At 43.1% G+C, this 27,878-nt stretch overlaps 1 protein-coding gene and 1 non-coding gene across 2 annotated transcripts; one reads left to right on the top strand and one right to left on the bottom strand.

The window, feature by feature from the left end:
- Positions 1–282: 282 nt before the first annotated feature.
- ATP6AP2 (ATPase H+ transporting accessory protein 2) lies at positions 283–26,127 on the top strand. Its single transcript, XM_037512518.2, has 9 exons — positions 283–434; positions 7,212–7,342; positions 9,060–9,191; positions 17,527–17,622; positions 17,762–17,899; positions 18,743–18,796; positions 19,696–19,845; positions 21,362–21,481; positions 25,067–26,127. The coding sequence occupies exons 1-9, from the start codon at positions 401–403 to the stop codon at positions 25,259–25,261; spliced, it is 1,050 nt and encodes a 349-aa protein (XP_037368415.1). The 5' UTR covers positions 283–400; the 3' UTR covers positions 25,262–26,127.
- LOC119246813 (U6 spliceosomal RNA) lies at positions 6,730–6,836 on the bottom strand. Its single transcript, XR_005125567.1, has one exon. It is a non-coding gene; the product is annotated as a U6 spliceosomal RNA (small nuclear RNA).
- Positions 26,128–27,878: the final 1,751 nt, after the last annotated feature.

Raw genomic sequence — 27,878 nt, 5'->3', positions numbered from 1 at the left:
ACCTACCCCTCCCCCCCACCTACCCTCCTCCCCCCATCTTCCCCCCCTCCTCCCCCTCCCCACTGCTCCATACCACCTTTCTACCCCCTCCCCCATCTCGTGACCGGTAGTCACGGGCCGGGGGGCGGGACTGCCCGTGCTCCTCATTGCTGCCTACTATTGGCAGGTGCTTCCATCCATCACATTAGGTCCCGCCCAACAGGCTGACGTTGCCCAGGCTACGTCTCTCCCGCAGGCCACGGCTTGGCTGGCGATTGGTGGAGAAAGCGGAGGCGACGACGGGGCGGGTCCGGGGAGTCTGGACGAGCAGGAGCGCGTCACCCCCCAGCGCTGCGGTGGTCGCTCGCGTCCCGCCGCCTTGTTCCGGGTTATCCTGCACTGCTGCGGCCGCCGTGGAACCATGCGTGTACCCTTTCTACTCCTGTTGTTCGCGGGTGAGGACCCGGGGGCGGGGGGGCGCGCTCCGGGAGACCCTGAGCCTCGGGGGTCTGGGGCGGCCGCGGGGCGGGTGCCGCAGTGCGGACAGCCGGCGGCGGCCTGGCCCCAGTGTTCTCCCTCGCCTCCTGCCCGGACCCGCCGGTGGCGGCGCGGCCCGCTGGGCCGGGGCTGGCTGGCTTGCGTGGGGGGCACCTGAGCCGGTCTCCACCCTTCGCTTCTACGAGGAAGGTGCATCCGCCTGTCGTCCCACCTGCCTCGGGTCGGGTCTGCCTCTTCCGGCTCGGGAGGCGCTAGGGGAATGCGGAGGCATTTCTCAATTAGCTGTTGACCCCGCAGCCCTTTGCAAAGACGGAAAGGCAGACTTAGCTGCTGCGTTTCTTTGCATTTTCCAGTGTCTTCATTTCTAGCGGCTGTCATCAGTAAAGTGTGAAAATCTCTTTCCTTACTAATGTATCTTTCAAGATACAAAAGTTGGAGATGGAGTAATTGTTCTTGTGTGATTGTTTCTAGAGGCCAATTCAAAAAGCCCCCACTCTGTAGTTTGTACTGGTTCCCAATTTTAAGGATTTGGAAACTGAGACGTGAGTCATGTTCTTAGGGTCACATGTCGAATGTAGCTTTGGGAATGGAACCTAGGCTCCCTAGCATTCAGCAAGGGGATTGTAAATCAGCTAATATTTCACCTCTTACTGTGTTTCATGCGATTCATTTAATTTTACAGCAGTCCTCTGAAGAGGCTAACATCCTCATTTTAGAGCGATCAAGCCTAAATAAATGACCCAATACCTCATAGGTAGTAACTGGCAGAGCTGGAACTACACCCAGATCAGCTCGTTCCGCGCACGGTACTTTTCCCTTATATGTGGCACGGATAATGGAAATGCTATTGCTATGTGAGGGTGGGGGGAATGATGAGGGCTGGGACTGGGGTTCCAGACAGTGGCAGACGAGAGGCCAAGTTGAGAACAATTTGGAGGAAGGGGGATTCTTCTTCAGTGTGTCAGTTTAAACTACAGGTTAAAATTAGAGGGGCCTGTGCCCCTGCAGTGTGAGGTGCTCTGGGAGGTCCCGCTTTTGGAATGGTGATTTAATTTCCCCGAGGGGTATACGCCAATGATATTCTTGAAGTCTGCAGGTCTTTACCTTCCCTGGAGATGGCCAGTGTTGTCTGTGGATGAGAGTTCCATTTATTTTCATAAGTTTTAGGGTTGTCGTGTCCCTTTTGTTTCTGCCTCTAGAAAGGTCATTGTGACCTATCTAGTAAGTTACTTTGCTGGGGGGAGGGGTTAATTTTCATTATTGGAATTCAGTTTTTGAAGTTTAGAAATGTTTTGACACTGTGGTTTAACTGGACAGGTATTGAAATTCCATGTTTTGATGTTATGATTAATATTCTTTTGATTCAGGGAGGCTTAGCGTTTTTTGGTTTGTTTTTGGGCTGAGGCAAAATAATTGCTTCTGTATATGGTTTGAGCATGCTTTCCTAACTAGAATTATCTAGTTCATACAGACCAGGAGTCTGATCCTGTCAGTTTTTGCATTGCTTGAACTTGTCGGATGATGTTAAATTACTGTTTTCCACAAATGACTAAATATGATCTAATGGAAAACAACTTTTAGAACCCTGACTTCTCTATTTGGCAAAAATAATGCCTTTTAAAATGGTGTTGCCAGTCCAGAGGGAGACTAGCGGATGGGAAGTGTGGTTATGAATACCATGTCATGAGGCATATTTGGAAAAATCAGATGTTTAGCCTGGAGAGGAAAAGCCAAGCACAGACAACATGGAATTTAAAAGGATGTCATGTAGAAGAGGTGTTTGATTTGGTCACTGAGGCCACAGAGGATAAAAGTCGGACCCATTTTTCTACCTACTGATTTCATCCACCATTCATAGATCACAGTACAGTATGGTGGGAGTTTCCAAAGGGAAAGATACTTAGACTGGGAGTGCTGACGGAAATTTCCCTCAAGTAGGTGCCTCACAAGGCAAGTGTGTGAAAGGTTGAAGTGGGAAGGAAAGGCATTTTAGACAGAAAAGCATGTGTAGAAGTATGCGTGAATGCAGAAGATCAAATAGTTTGGTAGGAACAGAGTGTAGGAGATAAGTTTGAAAGAGCCATGGGACTTAGGAGGAGATGCTCAACAGACTGTTGGGTGTGCCGGAAATAAAAACCTGTTTTTTGTGTTTGCAAGAGATGTACACTAGGAAAGCAGTGAGGGTCAAGAATGGAGCCCTCAGATCCCCAAAGTGGAGTATGCTGAGTGATTTCTTGAATAACAGAATGTACTAGAACTTCATTTATATCCATTTTAAATTTCATTTTAAAAGCAGTGATGGCCAGGGCCTTCAAGGGGTTAAGCACTGCGCTATGAAGCAATCCGCAGCCTCTGCAGCACGAGTTCGATCCCCGACCTGGGGAGTTTCTCCCCAGGGAGAAACCCACATGGCGCAGCAGACCTCTCCTGACTCGCCCGCTGCTCTCCTCAGCAGTGTATTTCAGTCAGTCTGCCTGTTCTGTTACCCACTCTGTCTCTGGTGAATCCTCTCACCCCCCACACATCTGGCCTGTACCCCAGTTCTTGTATGCATAAATAAATCTTTAAAAAAAAAAAAAAGGCAGTGATGGCCAGATATATTGCAGAATGTCCCTCAATTTGGATTTGTCTGATGTTTACTTATGCTTAAGTCGGGCAAATACTACAAAATTATCTCACTCTTTAAAAATTTCTATATTTGTGTGCTTTGTAATGTATTATGAAATTAATCTTATAGGTGTCTGTAAGTAGACATATATAAACTGGAGCTACTTTAAAATTTTGAACTGAAAGGTTGAAATCTGATGTTTGGACATTGTTGCTTAAAAGGATGGATGGAAAGAGAAAGAAACTGAGAAGCAGCCAAAAGGATTGGAAGGAAAACCAGGGCCTGGACTTCAAGAAGGCAACGCAGGAGATGGTCAAGGAGGGAGTTGCCAGTGTCAGATGCCTTGGACAGTTAAGTTAGAGGCTGAAAATTGTCTTTTGGATTTAGTGAATTGTTTCAGTGGTTGGTGGTGTCAGAAGCTATGGGTTAGGAGTAAACGTGAAATAAAGACACAGAGAAGCACCCTTTCAGGATTCTTCTTTTGAAGGGAAACAGAGGCAGGTGGAGGCTGGTAGGACCAACGGAGGTTTTTTATGGTTTTAATTTTAGAATAGGAGCACTCCGAGTATATTGTATGCTGAAGTAGAAGAGTGCCAGATAAGAGGGGGAAGTTGTTAGTGCAAGGTGTGACTTCACTCAATTAGTTTTTATTGAGTACCTGTGTGTTTTAGCACTGGGGATATTTAGTGAGCAAGATAGACAAATCTCTGCCCTTGTGGAGTTTATGTTCTACGGAGACAACTTTTTATATCTACAGCCACATAGCCTCACATGTCTGTTCCAGAATAGTGGTTGAGTAAACTTTGAGTAATAGAAGAATGAATGGTTTCTAAGAAGGGCCGCATGTGGAGGGAGAAGAGGTAAGGGCAGGAACTTGTGCTGATAAATGTGTGGTAGAGGAGAAGCAGGTAGGTGGAGGAATTCTCTTTTTCTGTAGGCTGGAGATGAAGTTATCTGGTGAGACTGAGTTTGGAGTCATAAAATAGGAAGTTGAAAGAAGCCGGGAAGCTGATTTCAGTTCAGTACAAGGAAAAACTTCTGAAAGGACTGTGTTGGAGCATTGGAGGTGATTGCTGTCAAATGTCTTGCTTGTAACTTAGGGTGGTCTCCCTCTTCACTGTCCTACTCAGGTAGAGGATGGGTGACTTTGTCAGGTATCCCAGATACCTGCATTAAGCAGCAGTTGGGACAAGATAACCTTTCTCGGTGTAGGAGTGCGTAACTCTAGGTTTTCTAAATCTCTAAGCCCCTGAAAGAACTTGTGCAGGCACAGCAGTGCATTTTAACTACAGAGTTGATGTAAAGTAATTTCATGTCTCTTTGCTGGGGTGGAGTGACTTGGGCCATGTCTCAAAACAGGCCTGTCTTCAGATCTAAACATGTTTTTTTTAATGTGCGTGCTATTTGGAAAGTATAGGTCTCTTGCTGCCCCATTTTCCTTAGCGTTTGCGGTAACTACTACTTTAGTGAACCAAGATGTGTTACCAGTTATGGAGGACCATCCCATTCTGCTAATTATTTTTTTTGTTCCACCTTCAGCTGAAACAGTGGGAAATTCCTGCTCTGGCAGCTGCACTGAATTGAAACTCGTAACTTTTCATGTTGTATCAGCACCATCCTGAGGCCTTTTATTTACTGTCAATACTGTAACACCAAAACATTTACTGTTGCTTCTAGCCTTATTCCCATATCCTGTAAATGGTACTTTACTTAGGTCAAAAGAGTAGCAGCGATGATTTATTAAAGTCTGATTTTCCCATACTTGGCGTGACAGAGATTTGGTTTGGACTTGGAGGTGATCTTTTGATAGCAACCCAAGAGTCTCCATTGGCCTAGTGAGAGCTAGGCACACGTGATGGAGGAAGAGGCCAAATACCTCATTCTTAGCCTTGGACAGTCTATGAAATGGTCTCTTTATTCTCATCTCTCACCTTGTAACTCCAGGCCCCATCTCCCTAGGCCAGCTGTCTCTGTTACTGTCGTGATACTGTGGTTCATAAGTAGTATATGTATTTGCTTTCAGATCACCCAATTTTATTTCTCATATATATTTAATCTTCATCCGCAGTTCCTGGTTTACAGCTCCCCACACCCTTGGGATTTTCTGAATACCTAGAGCAATATTTGATCTTTGCTTCTCAGTTTCTGAAGAGCCATAAAAGTAAAGCGGGTGTTCGGCCTCCCTGGTGGCGCAGCGGTTGAGCGCTGGGTTGCAAAGCTGCCCGCAGCCTCTGCAGCGCCGGTTCGATGGTTCGATCCCCAGCCACCGGGCGAGGGTCCCACATGGCGCGCAGACCTCTCCTGCCGCCCGCTGCTCCCCGCAGCAGTGTACTTCGGTCCTTCTGCCTGCTCTGCTCTCCGCTCTGGCTCTGGTGAATTCTCTCACCCTCCCGCACTTCTGACTGTACCCAGTGCTTGTATAAATAAGTAAATAAATCTTTAAAAAAAAAAAAAAGTAAAGTGGGTGTCTTGTGATCACAAGCCCCTTTCCACCCCAGCTGGGCTGTGCTAGTGGGTGGCTGTGGACTACCCCGAGGGATGAGGGCTGGCTGTTTAGGAACCTACTGTGGAGAGAGGTTTAGAACTTTTAAGTCTCATCCCCAGGTTTCTGGGGAGGGGATTGGAGGGGCTGGAGGTTGCATCAGTCACCTGTGGCCAGTGACCTGTTTGTCAGTCATGCCTAATTGAAGAAGCTTCCTCAAGAAACAGAAGCAGGGCCTTTGGAGCACTTTCAGCTTGGTGAGCAAGTGGCAGTGGGGGGAGAAAGGCGGACTGGAGAGGGCCGCAGTGCCACGCCCTTTCCCCATGCCTTGCCTTACGCCGCTTTTCCATCTGGCTATCCTGAGCTTTTCCATCTGGCTATCCTGAGTTGTAGCCTCTTATTAATAGATAAACCAGTGCTCTAGTAAGTTAGACAATTTCTGAGGTCTGTGCACTGCTCTAGCAAATTAATTAAACCCACAGAAGGAGGGAGTCATGGAAACCGCCAATCTCTAGCCAGTCAGTAGGAAGCACAGGTTATAACCTGGACTTGCTGGAGTCGGAGGAGGGTCAGGGGAGTCTCCTAGAACCGAGTGCGCCCTTACCCTGTGGAATCTGTTGCTGCTCTGGGTAGTGTCAGAACTGAGTCGACTTCTCCAGCACCCGACTTCTCCAGCACCCTGCCTGTGTTCGAAGAATTGCTCATTGGTGTGGGAAACCACCTCCTACGTGGGACGGATATTGTGTTTAGAACACTTAAAAGAATGTCAGAATACCTTTCCTCACCTCTTGATAAATTCAATGGAAGCACTATTTACTGGACATTGTTTCTAAAGCCCAAAGTGTTTTCTATTTGACTGGTAACAAGTGCACCTCCCTCCCATGCCCACCCCATTTGACAGTCCTGCCATCACTAGGGTTGCCTGTGGGACATAAGGAAAGATATGATCTATCCTAAGATACACAAACCTGCCAAAGCTTTAGAGTGAAATTCTAGGAATTATGACAGGGTTGATGGTAGAAAGAATTTAGAGATTTCAAGTTTCTTTTTTTTAATCATAGTATAATGAGTTTATTTGTGCTCCAAAATATTTCAGTTATCATTATGCGCCTTTCCACTGAGTGACTTCATAGGTCATGGCCAACATAGAACTTGGAGAGGAAAAAATATGGAACATTTCATAAATGTGCATGTCATCCTTGTGCAGGGACCACTCCAGTCTATTAAAACTCGTTCCCATTTTAGTGTATATGTTGCCGAAGCAAGCACTCAAGTTCCTTTTCTCCCTTTTTAGTCTGTGCCAGCATCTTTGTGTTGTAAATTCTGAGGAAAATGCAGTTGATTTCTAGTCCTTGCCAAATTTGCCACATGCCCCTATTTAAGGGTCACCTGTAAGAAGGCCTCTAGATCAAGGCCTTAAGAGATTCCTCTTTCATTCTTAGACCTTTGTTACAGCAGAATTTATGAACTTAAATTTTGGGGATGATCTTTGAAGAAGAATTTATTGTTAAGGATTTAGCATTTTGTCCAATCATGTTTTAGTATGCTATATTGGTGGAGAAGGGAGAAACATGCATTCTGTTTTCAGTGTGGATGCAGAAGATTTATGATGCTGATCACTCATTTCCTATGTTTTCTTCTCAGGTGTTTCGGGAAACGAATTTAGTATATTAAGATCACCTGGGTCTGTTGTTTTCCGAGATGGAAATTGGCCTATACCTGGAGAACGAATCCCAGATGTAGCTGCATTGTCCATGGGCTTCTCTGTGAAAGAAGTATGTGTATTTTAGTTTTCATTTGGATCTGCTTCTGTAAATTTTTTTATTTCTATTAATGACCCAAGAAAGCAAAGTATATTTAGTACCCCTTGCAAAAGTAAAACTTGTTTGTAGTTAGGAAAATTTTAGGTAAGTGTTTCCAATGCAGCTTATGAAAACAAATCATTATAGAGCACTAATTATGTAATAGTTTATTCATAGTAGTGAAGTTCTTATGTAGAAGAGAATGCATCTGTCCTATTACTGGGATATAAAATTTTTTTCAGTATACATGATAAAGATTTATATCTTAGTTTAGGCTACTATGACAAAGTACCATAGACCAAGTGGCTTATAAGCAATAGAAATTTGTTTATCACAGTTCTGGGGGCTGGAAGTCCAAGGTCTGGAAACCAGCATGGTTAGGTTCTGTTGAGCACCCTCGAGGTTGCAAACTGCCGATTTCTTGTATCCTCACATGGCATGGGGACAGAGTTCTCTTGGTCCCTTTTATAAGGGCACTAATCCCTTTCATGACACCTCCACCCTGATGACCTTATCACCTCCCTTAGGTCCCACCTCCAAATACCATCACATTAGGGGTTAGGGTTTCAGCATATGCAAACGTTCAGTCCACTGCAGTTGGTTATGAATGACAAAATGTATGTGCATCTTGCCTGAGTTTAGGACCATAGTTTGGTCAGTAACTGTGGGACAGCCTAGGATCTCAGTTTCCTAGAATTAAGCCCTAACCTGTTGTAATTGGCTGCTTACCTGATTTTAGCAAAGGGGCCTAGATCCATTCAGTATGTGTGATCTGAAGCTAAGGGCCAGAAGAAAGGAGATGCAGTTTGTTCTGTTCATCATCTCCCACTTTATACGTTTGTTGCTTTTGATGTGGTCTCTAGATACCATCTGTCACTCAAAGGTCCTTTCTTCCTAGGTCCTCAATGCCCCTGAAACCAGAAGCAGTGCTTGGGAACTGCCTCCTGCTGGGCCTGGGGAGAGAGGAGGCATGGGGTGGGAGGGAAGGAGCCCAGATCTCCTTGCATGACCATTTGCATTTAAGAATGTAATTTACAAACTAAAATTTGACTACAAACAGCTGTCAAATAACTTAGAAAGAGTTGCTAGTGAACTAATGTGAATTACTTCTAGCAGAAATTTTGTCATGACCATTTGCATTTAAGAATGTAAATTACAAACTAAAATTTGACTACAAACAGCTGTCAAATAACTTAGAAAGAGTTGCTAGTGAACTAATGTGAATTACTTCTAGCAGAAATTTTGTTTTATTTTTGAAGAGTCTAAGGAATGTTTGAATCAACAGTCTTGCTACATCACTTTGAAGATAAAATTGATGCTATAATAAGGGCAAAAAATAATGTGGGGAATGAAAATGGCCATGGTTATATGAAGAGAATAATTTTATAATCTGGAATTTGAAAGGTACCCATGTTTTATTGCCACCTTTTTTTCCACAAAAGAATTAAGATGACTCACTACTAGGTTTTATTGTTTCAAATATGTGTACATTTTAGAAAATGAAGAAGGTAGAAGTCAGTATCCTTGATTAGGAGATTGTAACTCCTGCCTTCAATAAAATATTTGCTTTTCCTGTGAATTTTCATTACCACTGTCAATCCAGAATCCTTTAACTCCATTTCCCGGATGTCATGGAAGAATGATTTCCCAAGTGCATATTTAAGCTGCTTTTGTGCTTTTCAATGTTTAGGACCTTTCTTGGCCAGGACTTGCTGTGGGGAATCTGTTTCATCGTCCTCGGGCTACAGTTCTGGTGATGGTGAAGGGAGTGGACAAACTTGCTTTACCCCCAGGCAGTGTCATTTCCTACCCTTTGGAGAATGTGAGTATTTATTACAAAAAATTAAAGGGATGCATTTTTAATTGTCAGCTAACCATGATGAATTACATACTAAGCACGCCTTTCTTGTCTTTATATAATGTACTGATAGGTGAAACACAATTTCTTATGGTTTTTTTTAAGATTTATTTATTTATGCATACAAGAGCTGGGGTGCAGGCCAGAGGTGTGGGGGGCGGGGTGATAGGATTCACCAGAGACAGTGGGGAGCAGAACAGGCAGATCTACTGAAATACACTGCTGAGGGGAGCAGCTGGCAAGACAGGAGAGGTCTGCTGTGCCATGTGGGTAGCTCCCTTGCCAGGGATCAAACTCGTGCTGCAGTGGCTGTGGACAGCTTCACTGTGTTGAGACTTAACCCCTGGGCCACCAGGGAGGCCTACAATTTCTTGCTTTTTAAATGATATGAGGGTTATATATTTATTGAGACTGCATATTTATTGGCTGTTCTCTGAATGAGAGTTCTTTCTAAGAGGTAGAGAAATTGCCCCGCTCAGAATAGTCAAAAGCTCAAAAAAGAGAAGCCAATTAAGGGTATATCCTGCTGACATTTTCTTGAGCATTATCTTGTCACCTTTCCTTCAGAATTTTACCTCTTTTTTATGTAAAGAGGAGACTGGAGTCTATTTTGCTGGCTCACTTATTCAGGCAATAGGGCTGATTGAGCTGTGGTGAGAGGCCTGCCTTCCACTGCAAGCATGTAGAAGTCACCAGCGCACTCTTATGTGTAGTACTAAATTTCGGGGAAGGGATACACACAGTGCCAGATATGAATAGGAAACTCAAAAGCCACAGTGGTGAGCAGGAGCTGAAGCTGAGATTGTTCCCTGCAGTAAGCCAGGCACTGTGAAATGCTGTCATGCTCCTGAAAGGAGGACTAGTAAAACCCCAGCTGCCTGGGGCTACTGTGGGGAGCTGGCCTGTCTGTGGGACCCAAAGAATCCCCTAAGAGAAGTTGGAGCGACAGGCTGCGCCATGCAGAGCAGTGTGCTCCAAATTCACACCACCCACCCAAAGGGGCCACCTCCACTTCCCAGGCTCCTTTGGTAAAAAGTTGAAGCTGAGTCAAATTTATAAAACACTTGAAGGAAAAAAAGTACCATGAGAAAGCCAGCAGGTGCCACAGATAGGATTCCTCCCCGCCTAGAACTACAGATAGTAGACCAGTCTCAAAAAGAGATTTAAAAATACATGCATTAGAATTGTGAAGGAGTAAAGGAAGACATAGAAGCTGTTATGCCTTTAAAAAACATTTTTGATATGTGGTCCTTTCAGTGATACTCAGTTCTAAACATTACATAGTTTGTACTAATCTCCTGAATCTTTGCGTTATTTAGAAGTGTAACAGGGTGGTCCCGGATGGCAGAACCTCTTTAGAGCAGGCAGGTTTGCGGGGTCTGGGCTGTCCCTCTCTCTGCCCTGTAACAGAAGTATTTAAATGTGTGAGGATTGTTTCAAACAATTTTTAATTTCTCAATTTCAAATTTCATTGCATTATAAGATTGCGGTCTCTATGAAGCATCACACAGATGGGTTCCCCCCCCACACACAGACTTTCTGGTGGTCTAGAATAGATTACTCCAAGCACACATGACATGCTTACCAAAAAAAAATGCTTACGTGTTTACGAACTAGGTCACAAGGCAAATCTCAACAAACAATAAAGAATCCGTATCATGTAAACCACCCTCTGACCACAATGCTGTTAAACCAAAATATCTTAAAACTGTAGAAACAAGCAAAAGCTACATGACCCCAGGTTTAAAGCACACTGAGCACCCCACCCCGTAGGCTGAAGCCAAATGAACACCTACACACAGTAAAATTGAAGCACTGTGAAGGACACTGACAATCTTAAACATTGCCAGGAGAGAAGACGCTGTCATGATGTGGTACTGAGAGGAAAATGACAGCAGGTTTCTTGCTGTTCCCATGAGGGACTAGAAGAGCAGGAATGGAAAAGCATTCATTGTGTAGCATAAGCTGAGCTGAAAATACTGTTTACATAGTCATAATAAAGAGATGATATTGACCTGATGAAAATTCTGATGTACCTATTGGGAGGGTGGAGAGAGAGAAACAGGGTGTATGTGGGCAGGGGCTGTGGTTGGTGGTGTAGAGAGCTAAGTCCTCATTTTCTGTAATGGGCAATAGATAGATATTGTAGTAAAATAAACATTATTTAGAGATGATGGGAAAAAGAAAAAGAAACAGGATTTGGAAAAGAGTGCCTCAGAGAACTGGGAAATGAGGGAGAGGTAAACTTTTTTTTTTTAAGATTTATTTATGCATACAAGAACTGGGGTATAGGCCAGAGGTGTGTGGGGGGGGAATTAGAGGATTCACCAGAGACAGAGTGGAGAACAGAACTGGCAGATTGAAGTACACTGCTGAGGGGAGCAGCGGGCGAGTCAGGAGAGGTCTGCTGCACCAGGTGGGTAGCCCCTTGGCCGGCCGGGGGATTGAACTTGTGCTGCAAAGGCTGCGGACAGCTTCAAAAGTTGTGTCTTAACCCCTTGCACCACCAGGGAGGCCCTAAACGTTTTTTGTTTTTTTTTTAAGTCAGCAAGAAAGTTGGAATTAAATATACTCCTAAATAATTCATGGTTGAGGAGAAAATCACAGTGGAAGTTATGATATTATGTGGAATTGAGTCTCAATACACTATATGTAAAAAACTAGGGTGCAGCTAAAGTGGTACGGAGTGGGAAATTTATAACCTCAAATGTGCATGATAAACAATTTAAAAGATTAGAAATTAATGAGCTAAGGAAACCAGAAAAATTTCAGAGTAAGTACAAGGAAGGGAATAGTAAAAATCCAAGGATTAAAAAAATTTCTTTAGTCTTCAAAGTTGTTTGTCATATGGTTTCTGTGGAAATCATTTTGGAAGGTCCCTTTAAGTAAATATAGAAAATTTCAAAATGCCATAAAGGTGTTAGTGTGCAATGCTAAACAAACAGATTTACCTCATTTTACTGAGCAAAAGCTGTGAAAAGAGCTAGTTGCTAGACCCTGACTGACCATTTATAATACTTTTCCTGTCAGTAGGTGGTGAATGCTAGAAGGCTCAGGGCAAAACCCACAAAATAGAGAAGAAATAGAATGTCTTCAAATTCCATATAACAAAACTTCTATTTGATTAGCTTAGCTCTTTTCATTAGAATTTCAAGTCATCAGCGACCAAAATTCCATTTTTTACAGGACAGCCATGCATATACTTAATACAGTGGAAGAAAACAGTTACTCGATTTTAATCAGCTGAGTTTTTCCCTTGTTTTTTTAATGACTTCTCTAGTTTTTAATTAAATCACACAATTCCGAGCATCAGGCCCTATCAACTTCATTAGAAACCCCTGGGATTGTGGGGGTCTGAAGGGGAAGGGTAAGACCCACCCTCCCCAACCTTTCCCTGTAGGAGCTAAAAGCATCAGGATTACCTCCCAGGAGATGGGTGGGATGGGATTGTGAAAGTAACTTGGGGCTAGCAGGGTGGAACCTCCAGGAGGAATGTCATTGTTTGCTTATCACCTTCCCTGGAAAGAGGCCCCCAGTCAGGACATCTGCCCTGCAGTGACCTGAGTGGCCCTACAGCTGAGGTGGAGGCTCTAAGCTGGGAACCCTTAATCCAACAGCTCTGCCTGGGGATGAAGCTTTGGGAAAGGCAAATTTGGGTAAAGGGAAGTGGCACCCTGGCTTCACTTCCAGAAGGCTGTTACCTGAACCAGGTAGCTGTGCCCAGGTGCTTTGCAGACCAGAGGGGCAATGGTGCGTCAGGGGCAGAGGAGCAAGGCAGATAAAAGTGTGTCATGGACTGGAGAAGGGTTTAGTTCCCCTAATTTCAAAAACTGGAAATGGGATGCAGACAGCGGGGAAAGGTTGCTTTTCCATGGTATACCCCAGTTTTAGGCCACTTCCAGCAGTCCCTGCGGGTGTCAGGGCCAGGACAGGTGTATACTAGATCCTTTGTGCCCTTCATGAGGCCTGTGGGTCTCTGTAAAAGGACATGGAAAACTGGTCCATTTCCTCAGCCCAGCCCACTTTCCTCCAAAGGAGGACTCTGTGTGTGTCAAAAATACACAACCTACCCCAGCACCCAGAGCTCATAGGTTTGCCAAATCCCTCAGTGGCCCAGGGTGGGGTCACATGACTGTCCTGAGTAGACTTGAAGACTTAATGGCCTTGTTGGGGGCAAGGATGTCCTGAACAAACTCCACAAACAGGTTTTATGGAACCCACCCCCACCCCAGACCAAAGAGATCCAAGACCCCAGGGACTGCAGATCCCATAATGTCATCACCGCTGAAGGAGGGTTGCTGGGAACTGAGGGTGGAGTTAAGCAGCCAGGCTTGGTATATTAACCAGACACGTGGGTCTTGGGGGCCCTTGGTTTTTGCCGGCTTTCAGTGTGCTATTGGGGTTCCGTAGGATGCATTCACCAATTTATCTCTCTTTCTCCCTAAGCTATTCATTTCATCATTTCCCCTTTCTTGTATTTAAACCCGTTATTACCCTTTTTGTGTGTGCCTGCAGTTGAGTCTCATTATAAGTCCCTTTTAAGCGCGGGTGAGGGCCCACCGTTAGGCCAACCCAGTTCACATTGCGGTTGCCCTCTTAACAGCCTTGCCAAAAGTGTTCCCTGTAGCCCATCCACAATCCCAAAGGTCATGTGGAGGTAGGAGGCCCTGGGAAGTGGGCAGAAGGGGTTCTGCTCCCTTCCTACTCCCCAAGAGCCAGTGCTCTTCCAGAGAACATAACTGGCGAGTCCCCTGTGGACCCCTGTTCCCTAGGGGAGGGCAAAAAACCCAGAAATAGTAAAGGAGGTGGAGTCAGGTTTGGCACTTTTCAAACATAGCACCCCTCTGGGCCCTCCCAGTGTCCCTGGAGGAGCTCATATCCCTGGGCTGCTCTTTTCCTCTTTGAGGCTTGATCCTACTGAATTTTCCTGTCCCAGCCCGTGACCCAGGTGTAGGAGTCTACCAGAGGAATCTCTGGTTCACCTTGTAGAGAAGAGCTGGTACATTCTGGGCATAGGCCTTGGCCTCGCCGGACACATAGGTCAGGGGACTGGTGAACTTGAGCTGTAGTCCTGTCACACAGCCAGTGGCAAAGCCAAACAGCCGCCTTAAGTCATCATACCCGAGAATCAGGCACTGCCCAGTTGGGTAGAGTTGTGGAGGACCTGAGCCCCCTCAAAAACAGGAGCAGGGGCAGGAATAGGACGCAGGCATTGACATTGTAAGTCAGGCACCAGACACTGCTGTCCACCCTGGAAGCACCTTCTTGATATAGGTGGCATTCAGGGAGATGCAGAGGCTAGCTAGCACGGTGAAGAGGTGCCCAAAGACAGGGTGCCCTCTGTCCCCTCCTGGTCCACAACAAACCGGTGGCCACCAATGCTGCTGCTGCAGGTGAGTCAGGCATCAGAGGTGGTGTCACAGATCCTGTGACTAGGATCAGTCACGGGAAAAAGGGAGGAGAGAGGAATGAAAGGCAGGGAAGAAGGAATGCAGCACAAGGGTGCAGCACGTAGGAGAGCAGCACTTTGAAGCTGGTGGTGAGAGCGGCCCAGCTTGCAGAAAGCCACACCCACATACTTGAGGCAGAGGTTTTTGAAGGTGATTATACCCATGCATACCACCAATAGGGGCAAGATGCCCCAGGCCACTCGGGTCCAGGCGCAGGTGGGGGTCCACTGCCCCAGTGGCCAGTGCCCTTGCACAGCAGTGCAATTACCAGGCACTGGTAGAAAGTGACAAAGGTGGGAGTGTCCAGCCGCAGGTAGGGGCTGTCCAGCAGGTACTTGTTAAGGAACACTGTGGAGATGGAGGTGACCCAGTAAAGAGACCACCAGTGCAATCTGCAAGGCCTGCAGCAGAAAGGCCTCTCTGCATCTCTGAAGGGGTCAAAAGCCCCTATCAGTGTCCTGCAGGATCCTGGCCCACTTCAGAGGGACCCTGTTCATGGTGGCAGAGGAAGTGGGTCACTCTGGAGTATAAGGGTAGTGAGCTCTCATCTGCAATCTGCACCCCTCAACTGTACGTGTGAGTGGCCTAGAGGTCCCCTACTTTCCTCTTGGATGGAGAGGTTCTGCTCTAGGGTGAGCTCTGCAACTGGCTCCCACCTTGAGGGGGCTCATGAGCCGAGGTCAGAGAAGGGGTGTGGGACAAGCGAAGGTTGGACCTGACAGGGGACAAGGGGCTGGGGCCCACTAGGATCAGTCACAGGAAAAAGGGAGGAGAGAGGAATGGAAGGCAGGGAAGAAGGAATGCAGCACAAGGGTGCTAGAAAAGGGGGGGTGGGGGACTGCAGTGGAAGCCTGCAGAGAGAGGGAGGCCTGGGATACTCTGAACTGAAGGGCTTGTCGCAGGACGTGGAGCATTTAGGGAGCTGACTGGAGAGAGCTGTGTGGGTATGGAAATGGACTGAAGTTGAAAAGGGGAATGCATTGGAGGTCAGAGGTGCTCAGGAAGGGGTTCAAAGGACGACGGGGGTGGGGGGCACTACTTTCCTGATCTAGTCGGGACCAGAATTCCAAGTTTTTTCCTTTGAGTTTTAAGGTCTATATATTGCAGCTTTTTCTTTTCCTTCACAGTCTGGTGTTCATCATGCTTTAATCTTCAACTTTCTGCCATTTCACTGGGTGAAATGAGGCTGGAGAGTTTGTGTTACATGTTCTTGTATTCCTTCCAAACCCAAGGAGGTGGATTATTGTATGATTGCAAAAGGAGATCACTTGTGGCTGACTCGGCACTGCTAGTATTATGCTTTTGCAAGCTTGAATTCTTCCCCCTTCAGTTCCTTCTTAACTCATTTTAAGAGAATTTTGGGAAGAGTTATTAATATGCATCTTGGATAAGAGAACAAATTGATTTTACTTTACAGTATCATAAAATTGATAAACCTAATTTTGATGGTAGGATTTAATCAGATTCATGTAATTTATGTAATATTTATTTCTACCTGTACCACATGAGCATTAATTAGCTACTTATAAACATGAGCCTTTTAACAACAGTAAAGGGGATTACTTTCTTTTTTTTAAGATTTATTTATGCATACAAGAACTGGGATACAGGCCAGAGGTGTGGGGGGGTGAGAGGTTTCACCAGACAGAGTGAGGAACAGAACAGGCAGATCGACTGAAATACACTGCTGAGGGGAGCAGGTGAGTCAGGAGAGGTCTGCTGCGCCATGTGGGTTGCTCCCTGGCCGGGGATCGAACTCGTGCTGCAGTGGCCATGGACAGCTTCATAGGTTGTGTCTTAACCTAAAGGGGATTACTTTTTTAAAAAAAGGAGCATTTAAGAAATCTCCACTAAAATAAAAACACTGCTAGTATACTGCATGATTTAATATGATGTTGAGTATAAAATAATTTTTGAAGGGGAAAGTTACTATATCATATTTTTTTAAAATAATGGAGAGCAAAAGCAGATTTACAGGGAAGATAAAATTTTAGTTACTTTTGGAAGTGGAGGGAGTGGATGGCAAGGCCTCTAGGGTGCTGAGAATGTTCTTTCTGTCTTGATGTGTTGGGTCATAGGAATGTATCTGTTTGTAAACATTCCCTGAGCTATTTATTTCCCCAAGGTTTGTGTACTATATTGTATGCATATTTTAATAAAAAATTTCAAGGAAAAATAGGCTTCACTACAACTGTTTATTTTAATTTAATAATATTTCATGGTCCTGGTAGAAGGCTTCAAAATTCTTTTTTTTCCACACCGGGCCTTGGGTTCACGCTGTCAGGGCTTCAAAATTCTTGTGACACATTTTATGCCTTGTTTAAGAGTCTTTAGTCTATTCGAAGACAAGCCCTTAATCTTTAATTAAATGTTTTTGAATTTTTGAAAGGAAAAATGAGACCCTATTTCTTTTCAGTTAAATTCAATTCTTCAAATTCCTCTGACCTCTTAAATGCATGTTAATACTTGATTGTAAAATATACATTAATTGTAGCATGCTTAATCAATACTGAAACTGGGTGTATTGAGGCTTAAAGCACATGACTGGCCACCAGGAAGAGGTTGTGGTGGGCTGGTGTGGTGTGTTCCCTGGCAGCAGCTATTTCCCATTTAGGTACATTGGGAGATAGAAACTCATTGGCTCACTGGGGACTCTTTAATCTTCCCAGCCCTCAAAAGGGCTCTGATTTTGCATATGATTTGGGTCTTTTGAATTTCCGTAGAAAATGCTGGGGTTGGTTTGTTTTTAAAGGCTTGGGTGTTTTGGGTTTTTTTAATACCATCTGAATGATCTTTCTTCTTCCCACTTTGGTTCTGATTGTAATCAACATCTTACTCTTAAATTTCAGGCAGTTCCTTTTAGTCTTGACAGTGTTGCAAATTCCATTCACTCTCTGTTTTCTGAAGAAACTCCGGTAGTTTTGCAATTGGCTCCCAGTGAGGAAGTAAGTGCTAAGTTTTTAAGATGCTTTTAAAAATAAACTTTTATTCTTAGTGAAAACCTAAAACTAATTTCATGAAAAATGCTCTGTGTTTATTGGAATTAATCTGTGGACTGTGACTTAAAATTTTGGATTCTTGCAGAGAGTGTATATGGTGGGGAAGGCAAACTCAGTTTTTGAAGATCTTTCAGTAACTTTACGGCAGCTCCGCAATCGTCTGTTTCAAGAAAATTCTGTTCTCAATTCACTTCCCCTAAATTCGCTGAGTAGGAACAATGAGGTAAGTAATGCCAGTGTTGAATAAATAAATGACTATCATTGCTAATCTCCCTTTTTTATACCCTCCTGCTTGTAGAGCACACTTGAAATTGAAAATGAAAGCTTTCACAAATTTACTCCTGGACTAGATTTCTTCTTTCCTTTATAGTCTAGTTTTCTTGTGAAGTTCACAAATAAACTGACTTTTTGTGAATTGAGCTGTAGTAGTAAATAGTATCACATTCTAGCACAAGGGTTGCCGCCAATTAGTCCAGACAGGTCAGAAGTCACATTTATCCACTTAGTGGCTGTTGAATGGGGGCCATTATTCATTGCTACTTCTGATGTGTAACTTCAGTTTTCTGACTCATTCTTGACAGTACAGTGGAGGGAGCCACCCTTCCTTTTTGCCTCGTCAGCTTTACCCCCTGCTCAGGTACCCTCTTACCTACATGGCGAGCCACCTTTGTTGCAGCCTCCCCTCTTTATCTACTGTGGATGCCCAGGACCATCTTTTATTCTCTGGTATAGAAAGGATTGAAGGGAAGTAAGCAAACAGGACCTCATTGCAGTGGACCAGAATATTCTGATGCCCTGAGGGAAAACCACATTAAAGTTTGGATGCTGTATCAAAAATACTGCTTTTGAGTGATAGTCACTGTGGTGGGGAATGACTATTACCTCTCTGTTAGGAAATAATGTTTTATATGCATTTTCAGTTGAAATGAATGAACCTCTCAGCTCAAGGACGGTTGTTTCATAAATTCACTTACGTGCTTAACATTTGTAATATCCTGTACCTTCCTTGATAAAGGGCAAGTGCAGAGCTGACACGTATTTAAAGTAATGCCCATTTCTTTTGCAGGTTGACCTGCTCTTTCTTTCTGAATTGCAAGTGCTACATGATATTTCAAGTTTGGTAAGTAAGAATTAGTCTAATGAATTTTTCAGTTCCATTTGTTTTGGTTCCAGAAGATACTTTTAGAGAATCCTTGAGTAATACCGAAACCATTGGTTTAAGTATGTGCTGGATTTATGGTACCATGTGAGTTGAGATATTGGTGGTATTGGGAATTTTGAACTCATGTTACATTCAAGTTATTTTGCATTTCTACTTTTAGGAGCGACAGTAAGTATATTCTCCAAGAAGACAAACCTAGAAGTAAAGGCATCCTGGTCGTAGTTCCTGACTTGGCTATTAATTTGTCAGGCATCAAGACTTAGTACCTATATATAATTTTTGGGTCAGAAAGAAATAACAGTTTAGACTAGTGCTGTCAACCAAATTAGGAAAGGAATAAATCTGCCTGGAGGATAGTCTCTCTCTCTCTTTTTTTGGGGGGGTGAATGATTTTTTTTTTAATCCTCCTGTGACTAAAATAGGAAACTTGCCTATGTGCTAGCATCTGACGTTGTCGCCCGTACTTTATCAGTGGGGTTGGTTCTGGGAGCCTGGATACATAGTGCGAGGAGCTGGTGAGGTGGCTCGGGAGGGCACGTGGGAGGTGTCTACTCTCTGAGCACCAGTGACGCATGCTCTCCTGGGATCACACTGGTCTAACCATCTGCTCTTTCATACTCTGGCCCATGTCTGAGGTTTATAAACTAAGACATTTTTAAAGAGCTTTTATTAAATAATCAAGGAATCTTGTAACTTTATCAGGAGTTCCTGTCATACCACATCCATTTTCCACCATTTTAGACTATTTGTATATCGTGTGTTCTGGTGCAGTTCTGTTCAGCGTGACTCAGTCAGGTGTAGAGCTTCAACTGGCTATGTTTGACATTGCTTTATCCACTTCTTTTTATTCTCGTAAGTTGTCTCGACATAAGCATCTAGCCAAGGATCATTCCCCTGATTTATATTCACTGGAGCTGGCAGGCTTGGATGAAATTGGGAAACGATATGGAGAAGACTCTGAACAATTCAGAGATGCTTCTAAGATCCTTGTTGATGCTCTACAAAAGGTAAGTTATTGACGGGCTATGAGAGGTTTGGGTAGGATTGTTTCTGTTTTAGCCTCTTGATGGAAAAATGTCCTTAGTGAAACACTGCTGATTGCACTTTTACCTTCTTTGGAGACCCACTAGTTTTAATGACCAAGGATGAAGTAGGTCGGAAGTATATTTTGCGATGTCAGTTTCTAATGCTGGCAGGGCTAGCACCCAAAGGGGCATTTTTGTAGGAATAACTGGTGCAGTGTTCTCATCATGGTAAAATTACATGACATAAATTGACCATATTAACCATTTTTAAGTGTACAGCTCTGTAGCACTAAGTATATTCACATTTGTGCAACTGTCATCACCATCCATCTGCAGAGCTTACGTCTTCCCTACCTGATACCCTGTCCCCATCAAACGCTGATGTGATGAAGAATACTTGGCACAACACCAGATTCAGTAGATTCCGCTCCTGGAGTTAGCTCCCTGCAGCTCCCCAGTGAGGTGGCTTAGCTAGCCCTTTGTTGTATTTTACTAGGGACCACTCGGAAGCTCTCTTTTCCCTTTTCTGCCTCCCTTTGCCCAATTTATGTGCCAACAAATTCATCTCTTAAAGAAATTTTATTTTGAACATTTAAATATATGTTGAAGATTAACACTTCTGGATATTTTAATATAATGAAAAGCTTTAAGACTTGCCTATTTAATGCAAATCAAAACTACCATGAGATACCATCTTACACCAGTGAGAATGGCACATATTAAAAAAACTAGCAACAACAAATGTTGGCGAGGGTGTGGAGAAAAAGGAACTCTTCTGCACTGTTGGTGGGAGTGCAAACTGGTCCAACCTCTGTGGAAAGCTGTGTGGAGATTTCTGGACCTACTAAACATAGAGCTTCCATATGACCCAGCAATTCCACTCCTAGGTATTTACCCAAAGGACACAGAAACATCAATTCCAAAGAACACCTGCACCCCTATGTTTATAGCAGCACTGTTTACAATAGCTAAGCTTTGGAAACAACCCAAATGCCCAAAAATAGATGACTGGATCAAGAAGATGTGGTACATATATACCATGGAATATTACTCAGCATTCAAAAAAGATAAACACATGCAATTTGCTGCAACATGGATGGCGCTGGAAGGGATCATGCTCAGCGAAATAAGCCAAAAAGAAAAAGAAAAATACCGGATGGTCTCACTCATAGCAGGAATCTAGAAAACTTAAATAATGGACCAGGAAAATGAAAAACTATAAGAAAGTGAAAATCAAAATCAACAAAAAACTATGAACCAGAGACACTTTTAGGGGGGGGGGGGCGGGAGGGGAGGGATTGGGGTCAGAATGGGGGCGGCAATTGTATGGGGAATATAACAATAAAATTTATAAAAAAAAAAAAAAAAAAAAGACTTGCCTATTTAAGATAGTTGATCTCATGAATGAATATATAAGTATATGTTCTTGTAGCTGCACATTAACTTTACAGTAATTTTAGTCTGTATTTGAGATTCATAGTAATGTCAATAACTTCAGTTTGCAGATGACATGTACAGTCTTTATGGTGGGAATGCAGTGGTAGAATTAGTGACCGTCAAATCATTCGACACATCCCTTATGAGGAAGACAAGGACTATCCTTGAAACAAAAGAAGAAGTAAGTACATTTTTAGATCCTGCTTTAAAATTGTAAAATTAACTTTAAAAAAAACAACCCTTATCACCTCTATCTTATATCGCCTGAGGACAAGATGAATGAGCAGTCAGTAAATCTGAAGCCAGTTTCAGTTAAAACATAACTTTCTTATTCACACAGGTAAGTGTGTTTTGCCAGTGATACTCTGTTCTTTGGGATTATAATCAGATAATGCAAGAATTTGATTTAGGCATGAAGGAAATCTCCAAGCCAACAAGATCATTCACGCATTGGTAGTACAAGGAGACACTGGCATTAGTGTGAGAGAGGGTGTTGCTCTTTCATCCCGGAGAGCCTTTTCCCAGAGCTATGTTGGGCGGCATGATTCTCATTTTCCTGGGTCTGCTGTGTACACGCTTTCTAATTTGATCTTTTGCAATTTTGATCTGGATCTTGCTTTGAGTTTACATTTTAGGGGGTCATCGGTAAGACTGCAAGTCATAGTAAAGCATGTGTATGTGTGTATACAGACGTACACACATGTACAAATACAAGGGCAGCAGTGTGGATACTCCAGAACATTATGTAGCCAGGAGCATTGCTTACAGTTGGCTTCATCTCTTGGAGCGGTCAGCTTCCCAGTCATTTATAGACACTTCTCTTGGGACCCATTTGTATCCCCAACCCTGTTTGGGAGGGGGTTGGAGTAAGACAGTCCATAATCTAGACATGACGGTTTTTTTTTTTTTTTTTTTAATATTTATTTATTTATTTATGCAAGCACTGGGTACAGTCAGAAGCGCGGGAGGGTGAGAGAATTCACCAGAGCCAGAGCAGGGAGCAGAGCAGGCAGAAGGACCGAAATACACTGCTGAGGGGAGCAGCGGGCGGCAGGAGAGTTCTGCACGCCATGTGGGACCCTCCTCCAGTGGCCAGGGAGCAGCCAGGGATCGAACCGATGCTGCAGAGGCTGCGGGCAGCTTCACAACCCAGCGCTCAACCGCTGCACCGCCGGGGAGGCCCTAGACATGACTGGTTTGAGATTATTTCATTCTAAATTGAACTGGAGTGGAAGGATGTCTATTTATAGAACAATAAATACTTTTATTACATGAACTGAGATCGAGGGGAGGAGGATTTATTTGCCTTTCTGGACTTTGATTACCCTCAGAACTCTAGCAACTTACCAGCACGTAGCCCCATCTGCTCGGCCACACTGGGCTTGTCTTGAAATGATACATGCTGTGAGAATATGTTCTGGTCAGGGGACTGCTTAAGACAGCATGGCAGGCTAAACAGCCCTGAAAACTTTCCCACTATAACATCTAGAAATGATGGATAAAAAAATAAATGCTATTTTTGCATGCATAGTTTAGCTGTCAAGAAAGTTAAGGGGAATTCGTAAGGAGCAAGTAAAGAAAAGGAACTTGAAAATTGTAGTAAGTAGGCTGCCTTAGAGACATGTCCAGTTGGGTTACCAGGAGCCTGGAAACAGCATCTTTGACCCTCTGAACATGGGTGGGAGCTGGAAATGACCCCACCACTTAAAGCTGGGACCGTGAAAGGGCTCAGTGAGTAGGGCCCACGGGAAAACAGTTTCCCTACCAGCAAGGGGAGACAGAAAGGCAGCTTGGGCTCTGTGTAATTGGGGTATGTGCTGGGGGTGGGATGTCTCCCAAGCAATTCTTAACCACAGGACCACTTTTGTGTGGGTTTGGGGCTCAAATTTATATTACCTGCAAGGCCTAGGAAGCCCCAGGCTGGTAAAACCTGTGGCGCCCAGCAGAAGCAAATGTAAACCCTCTCTGGCAGGACACGCCATCCACGCTAGCGAGCCACGGTGGAGGGAGGACCCCATAGCTAGTCTCATGGATGTGAGCACAGAACGTTGGACAACATAGGTGGGGCCAAGCTGCCATGAGTGTATGGTAGCTAATGCCTCAGATGGCAGAATTAGACCCCCAAGAACTTTAAGTAATAGAATGTGGGTATGGGCCATAAAACAATGATTTGAAATGATTGAAGAAATGAAGCAATCAAACTAGTAAATTTTAACTTAATGGGAGCCCTCTTAAGGACTAAGATCCTCTCAGGCCCACCCTAGGCTGCTAATTTTGCATGAAGTCACTCCCAGGAGAAGCAGACCATTTGAAAAAGGTACCTTTGTTTTGGAACTTTGAGAAACTAGTTTTGCAGAGTTGAATTATTCTATCTACTCTAGGCATTAGGTTGAATTTACCGATCAGCCGTTTTAATGGACAAATTGAGTTTATTAGAAAGTTAGTTTCTCCAATGACTGCATATGTGGTAAGGACAAGAATCGGGAGATGTCGTTGGATTGTCTTTACTCACAAGCTAGTGAATTAACTTTGTGCATAAGTAGCCTAAAATCTAGGATTTAGTTTTTGTTAAACTTGACAGACTGAAACTAACACTTAGAGATGGGAGGTTGGTACCAAACATTTCTTGGAATACCATTCTGCCCCTGCCTCCAGTCTCTGACTCACCACCTCTCGTCAGCTTTCATTACTCTCCTAAATCCAGTGTCTGCTCTCAGCTCCATGCTGACAGTCTCGCCTGCTTCCCAGAGAAAAAGAGGCCTTCAGCTTGAAGTTTCTTTTTAGGGTGATGAAATGTTCTAAAATTAGATCGTGGTGAAGACTGCAACTCTGCAAATATACTAAAATTCAATGAATTATGCACTTAAAATAAGTGAGGAAAGAACCCATTTTACCCCCCCCCCCCCCAAAAAAAAAAAAAGGAAAAGACAAACCTGATCTTGTCACTTCCTGCTTGGTGCCTTCTCATTGCCTGTGGGCTCAAGGCTGGCTTCTCAGCAGCTCCCCTGCCTCTGGCTTCATCTCCTGCTGTTTTCCTACTTTTTAATTTCCTAGCCAGATTAAACTAAGTTTTCACTGCCTTTGCCAGAAGGGCTTACCTTTCAAGTGGGTCATAGATATTTATAACATGTAATAATGGTTAACATAAAGAATAAAAAGAATTTTAACACTACGTAACTGAAGAGACTAGTTGTTCTCCAAAGCTCCCCCTGTCTTAGTCCCCCACCTGCATCATCTAGAGGTAGTTGCTGTCTTGAATATTACATAATCATTCCCTTGCTTTTCTTTACTTTGATCATATGTGTATTTATCCTTAAAAAATGTTTAGTCTTACCTGTATTAGAGATTTATGGAAATCGAATCTATGGATAGCTTTAAGAGCCCTGGGCTGATAAATGCAGCTGTTATGGAGTCATTGTAGTGCTTTGTGTTCCATTGTACGATGTGCCATAACTGCCCATTCTGGTGATGGACGTCCTTGTCTGTGGCCTTCGCTGCCCGTGTCACAGTGCTCTGTAGGGAGTGAAGTCGCTGGATCACAGGAGATGCACACCTTCAACTTCATTGGTGTTTCCAAATGTTCTCAAGTGGTTGGACCAATTTATAATTCTACCCCAGAGTGCTTGTCTTTTCCGTGAAGGCTCCCCTTTTAAGAGACTCTTGTGCCGCTTACGAATAATTGTTAATCAGTCAATCATAGTTACTAAATTGGAATAATTTCCTATCTTAAAATTCTTCCTTCTTTATCTTCTTTTATTCATTGTAGGGGCCCCCATCAACTCCTTATAACCTTGCATATAAGTATAATTTTGAGTATCCAGTGGTCTTCAACCTGGTACTTTGGATTATGATCGGCTTGGCCTTGGCTGTAATTATCACCTCTTACAATATTTGGAATATGGATCCTGGATATGATAGCATCATATATAGGATGACAAATCAGAAGATTCGAATGGATTGAACTTTCCTCACGCCAAACTTAGAAAAAGAGTTTGGAATTTACTATTTTGTTAAAATTAATCTTTCGGTGTAGTTTAAAGTTGGTAGTACACTTTAAATTTATAAAAAAGCAAACTTTGTTCTCTATTTTGTGTGTGCCTGTGATGTTTTTTAGAGTGAATTAGAGTATTGATGTGAATTGGTTTATGTGATATAGATTCCATTATATGCTTGAATATTATAATATACCATTTAATATAATTTCATTCCATTTACTATTTGGAAATATGCACTGAAATAAATGTTAGACATTTAGAATAGCTTGTGTTATTTATGTTGGAAAAATGCACTGAATTTACTGGAGAAACTTATAAATGCTTAACTTCCTTACACAGGATAGGTGCAAATATTTGGTCAGTGATATTCTATGAACCCTTTGTAAATGTCTTAATTTGATGTAAATATCCCTGAAACAAGAGAACAGGTTGCTTAGATTTGGAACTGCATCTGATTGACCCAATATAACCGTTTTTTAACCTCTTCTGAAAGTTTGGTGATCCAGGTGGTCTGGTATAGGGATTAAAAATACCATATTGATCTGAGAAGAAGCTGGCTTTGTGGAGTTTTAGATGCTTGTAATTATATACACAAAAACAAGAATTGGGGGGACATCTTGGGGCATGAATATAAAATCTTTATCTCAGTAACTTTTCCCCTGTGTAAGTTACTGTGGTTGTGGTACAATGTCTTTTTTATAGGATATTAAGTGGAAGTAGATGCTGCCTACTTTTCATGTGGAAGTGGACCAATGTCTATAAAGAGTGACAAATAAAGTTAATGATTCCAAAATTGTGTCATTTCAATATTAAATCTATTTTATGTTGCAAGAATCTAACTTAACAGGATGTTATTTAATCAGTATTGCCTGTTTTATTATATATAGTCTCATGCTGTTTTTTAACATTTGTTTGTTCTCACTGCCTCCTGAGATTCATTACAAATATAAGGAAGACACTGCAATTACCATTCTTGTTACTCAATTTATACAGAATATATGATAAATTCACACTAGACTTCAGGTGTAGGAAAGGCTTAAATTTCCCTTTAGCATTTTATTTGATTTTTTTAAAAAATTGACGCCTTTATTTTTTATGGAAGTAACATTGCTTTTAACATAAAAGTTTCAGGTGTTCATCACTGGAAATCGACATGTGTGTAACCTGCATTAACTTTACCACTGAAGTCCACTCTGTCCTTCACCCCTTTCCCCTTCCCTTCTGGTAAGCACTGTTGATCTTACGGTCTAAAGTTTTTGTTTTATTTAGCTTAGCTGTTTGTTTTTTCTATATACCACATATGCGTGAAATCACAGTGCTTCCTATAGCATTTTAAAAGTTGAATAAGCAACTAATTGTTTAGAATATGAAGGACTATCTAAGGTTATAATTTTGTTTCTTTTTTTTTAAAGACTTATTTATTTATGCATACAAGAACTGAGGTACAGGCCAGAGGTGTGGAGGGTGAGAGGATTCACCAGAGACAGAGCAGGGAACAGAACAGGCAGACTGACCAAAATACACTGCTGAGGGGAGCAGCGGGCAAGACAGGAGAGGTCTGCTGTGCCATGTGGGTTGCTGCCTGGCTGGGGATCGAACTCGTGCTGCAGTGTCTGCGGATAGCCTCATAGGTTGTGTCTTAACCCCTTGCGCCACCAGGGAGGGCCCCCTATAATTTTGTTTCTTGAAGAGATTTGATCTTGTGCCTCTGAATCAGACAGTGCTGTAAACCAGTGTTACTTCAATTAAAAGAAAAAAGGACTTGCAGATCAGAATTTTAAATTTTATCAGCGTGTAGAAAAATTACCATATGAGAGTTGTGCTGCCCTGTCCGCAGGAACCCTACCTGGGTTTAGTATTAGCTGTTTCTGCCTCTTCTTTGGAGAGATCATCAAATCATTTGTAAGAGGTTGGCAGGTTTGAGAAGATGGACGCTATTTATTGTGTTTTAAGTTTTACCATTAAGTTTTACCACTTAATGCACAATACCTTTGACAATTAACAGTTTTGAACTTCCTAGAATGGAGGCAGTTTTTATTTTTGCTTTTCACTGAACTATAAATAATAGTGAAGCTGGTAACTCCACGAGGAAGAAAAAACTACGTTCTAGAGCCACCCAAGTATTCTCCACCTCTACCCCTTGCTGATTTTGTGGGGGTGAACATTATTCTGCTGCCCACCCCCAAAGCACTCTGACCCTCATGGACGCCTACAGGGCCTATGTTTGCTGACCAGGCCTCTGTGATGCTGCAGAATGGTTAAAATCCGTTTCTCTTTCATGATTTTTTTTTCAATAAACATTGCCATACCAGGTGGATTGTTATGATTAAATATGAAGTAAACTAATGCCTTTGTAATTTAAAACTGATGAGACTTTAAGTTCTAGGGGAAGAAAAAAAAGTTAATTACATGACAACACTAATCCTTATAGGGTAAATGGCATCAGCACCCTTCCATCTATGTTAGGCAGAAAGCAATTAATTAAAATAAATGTTCTGCCAAGATTATTATACCTGTTGCTGATGATTTGCTCTTAAATTAAGTCTAATTTGTTCAGGAACATAAATCACAGTGTCTAGATTG

The sequence above is a fragment of the Talpa occidentalis genome, unplaced genomic scaffold (assembly GCF_014898055.3).
Source record: "Talpa occidentalis isolate TD23 unplaced genomic scaffold, MPIMG_talOcc4v2.1 talOcc4.15, whole genome shotgun sequence".
Taxonomy (NCBI): Eukaryota; Metazoa; Chordata; class Mammalia; order Eulipotyphla; family Talpidae; genus Talpa; species Talpa occidentalis.
Note: the sequence above shows the minus strand (reverse complement) of the source record. Positions and strands in the feature narration are given on the sequence as shown.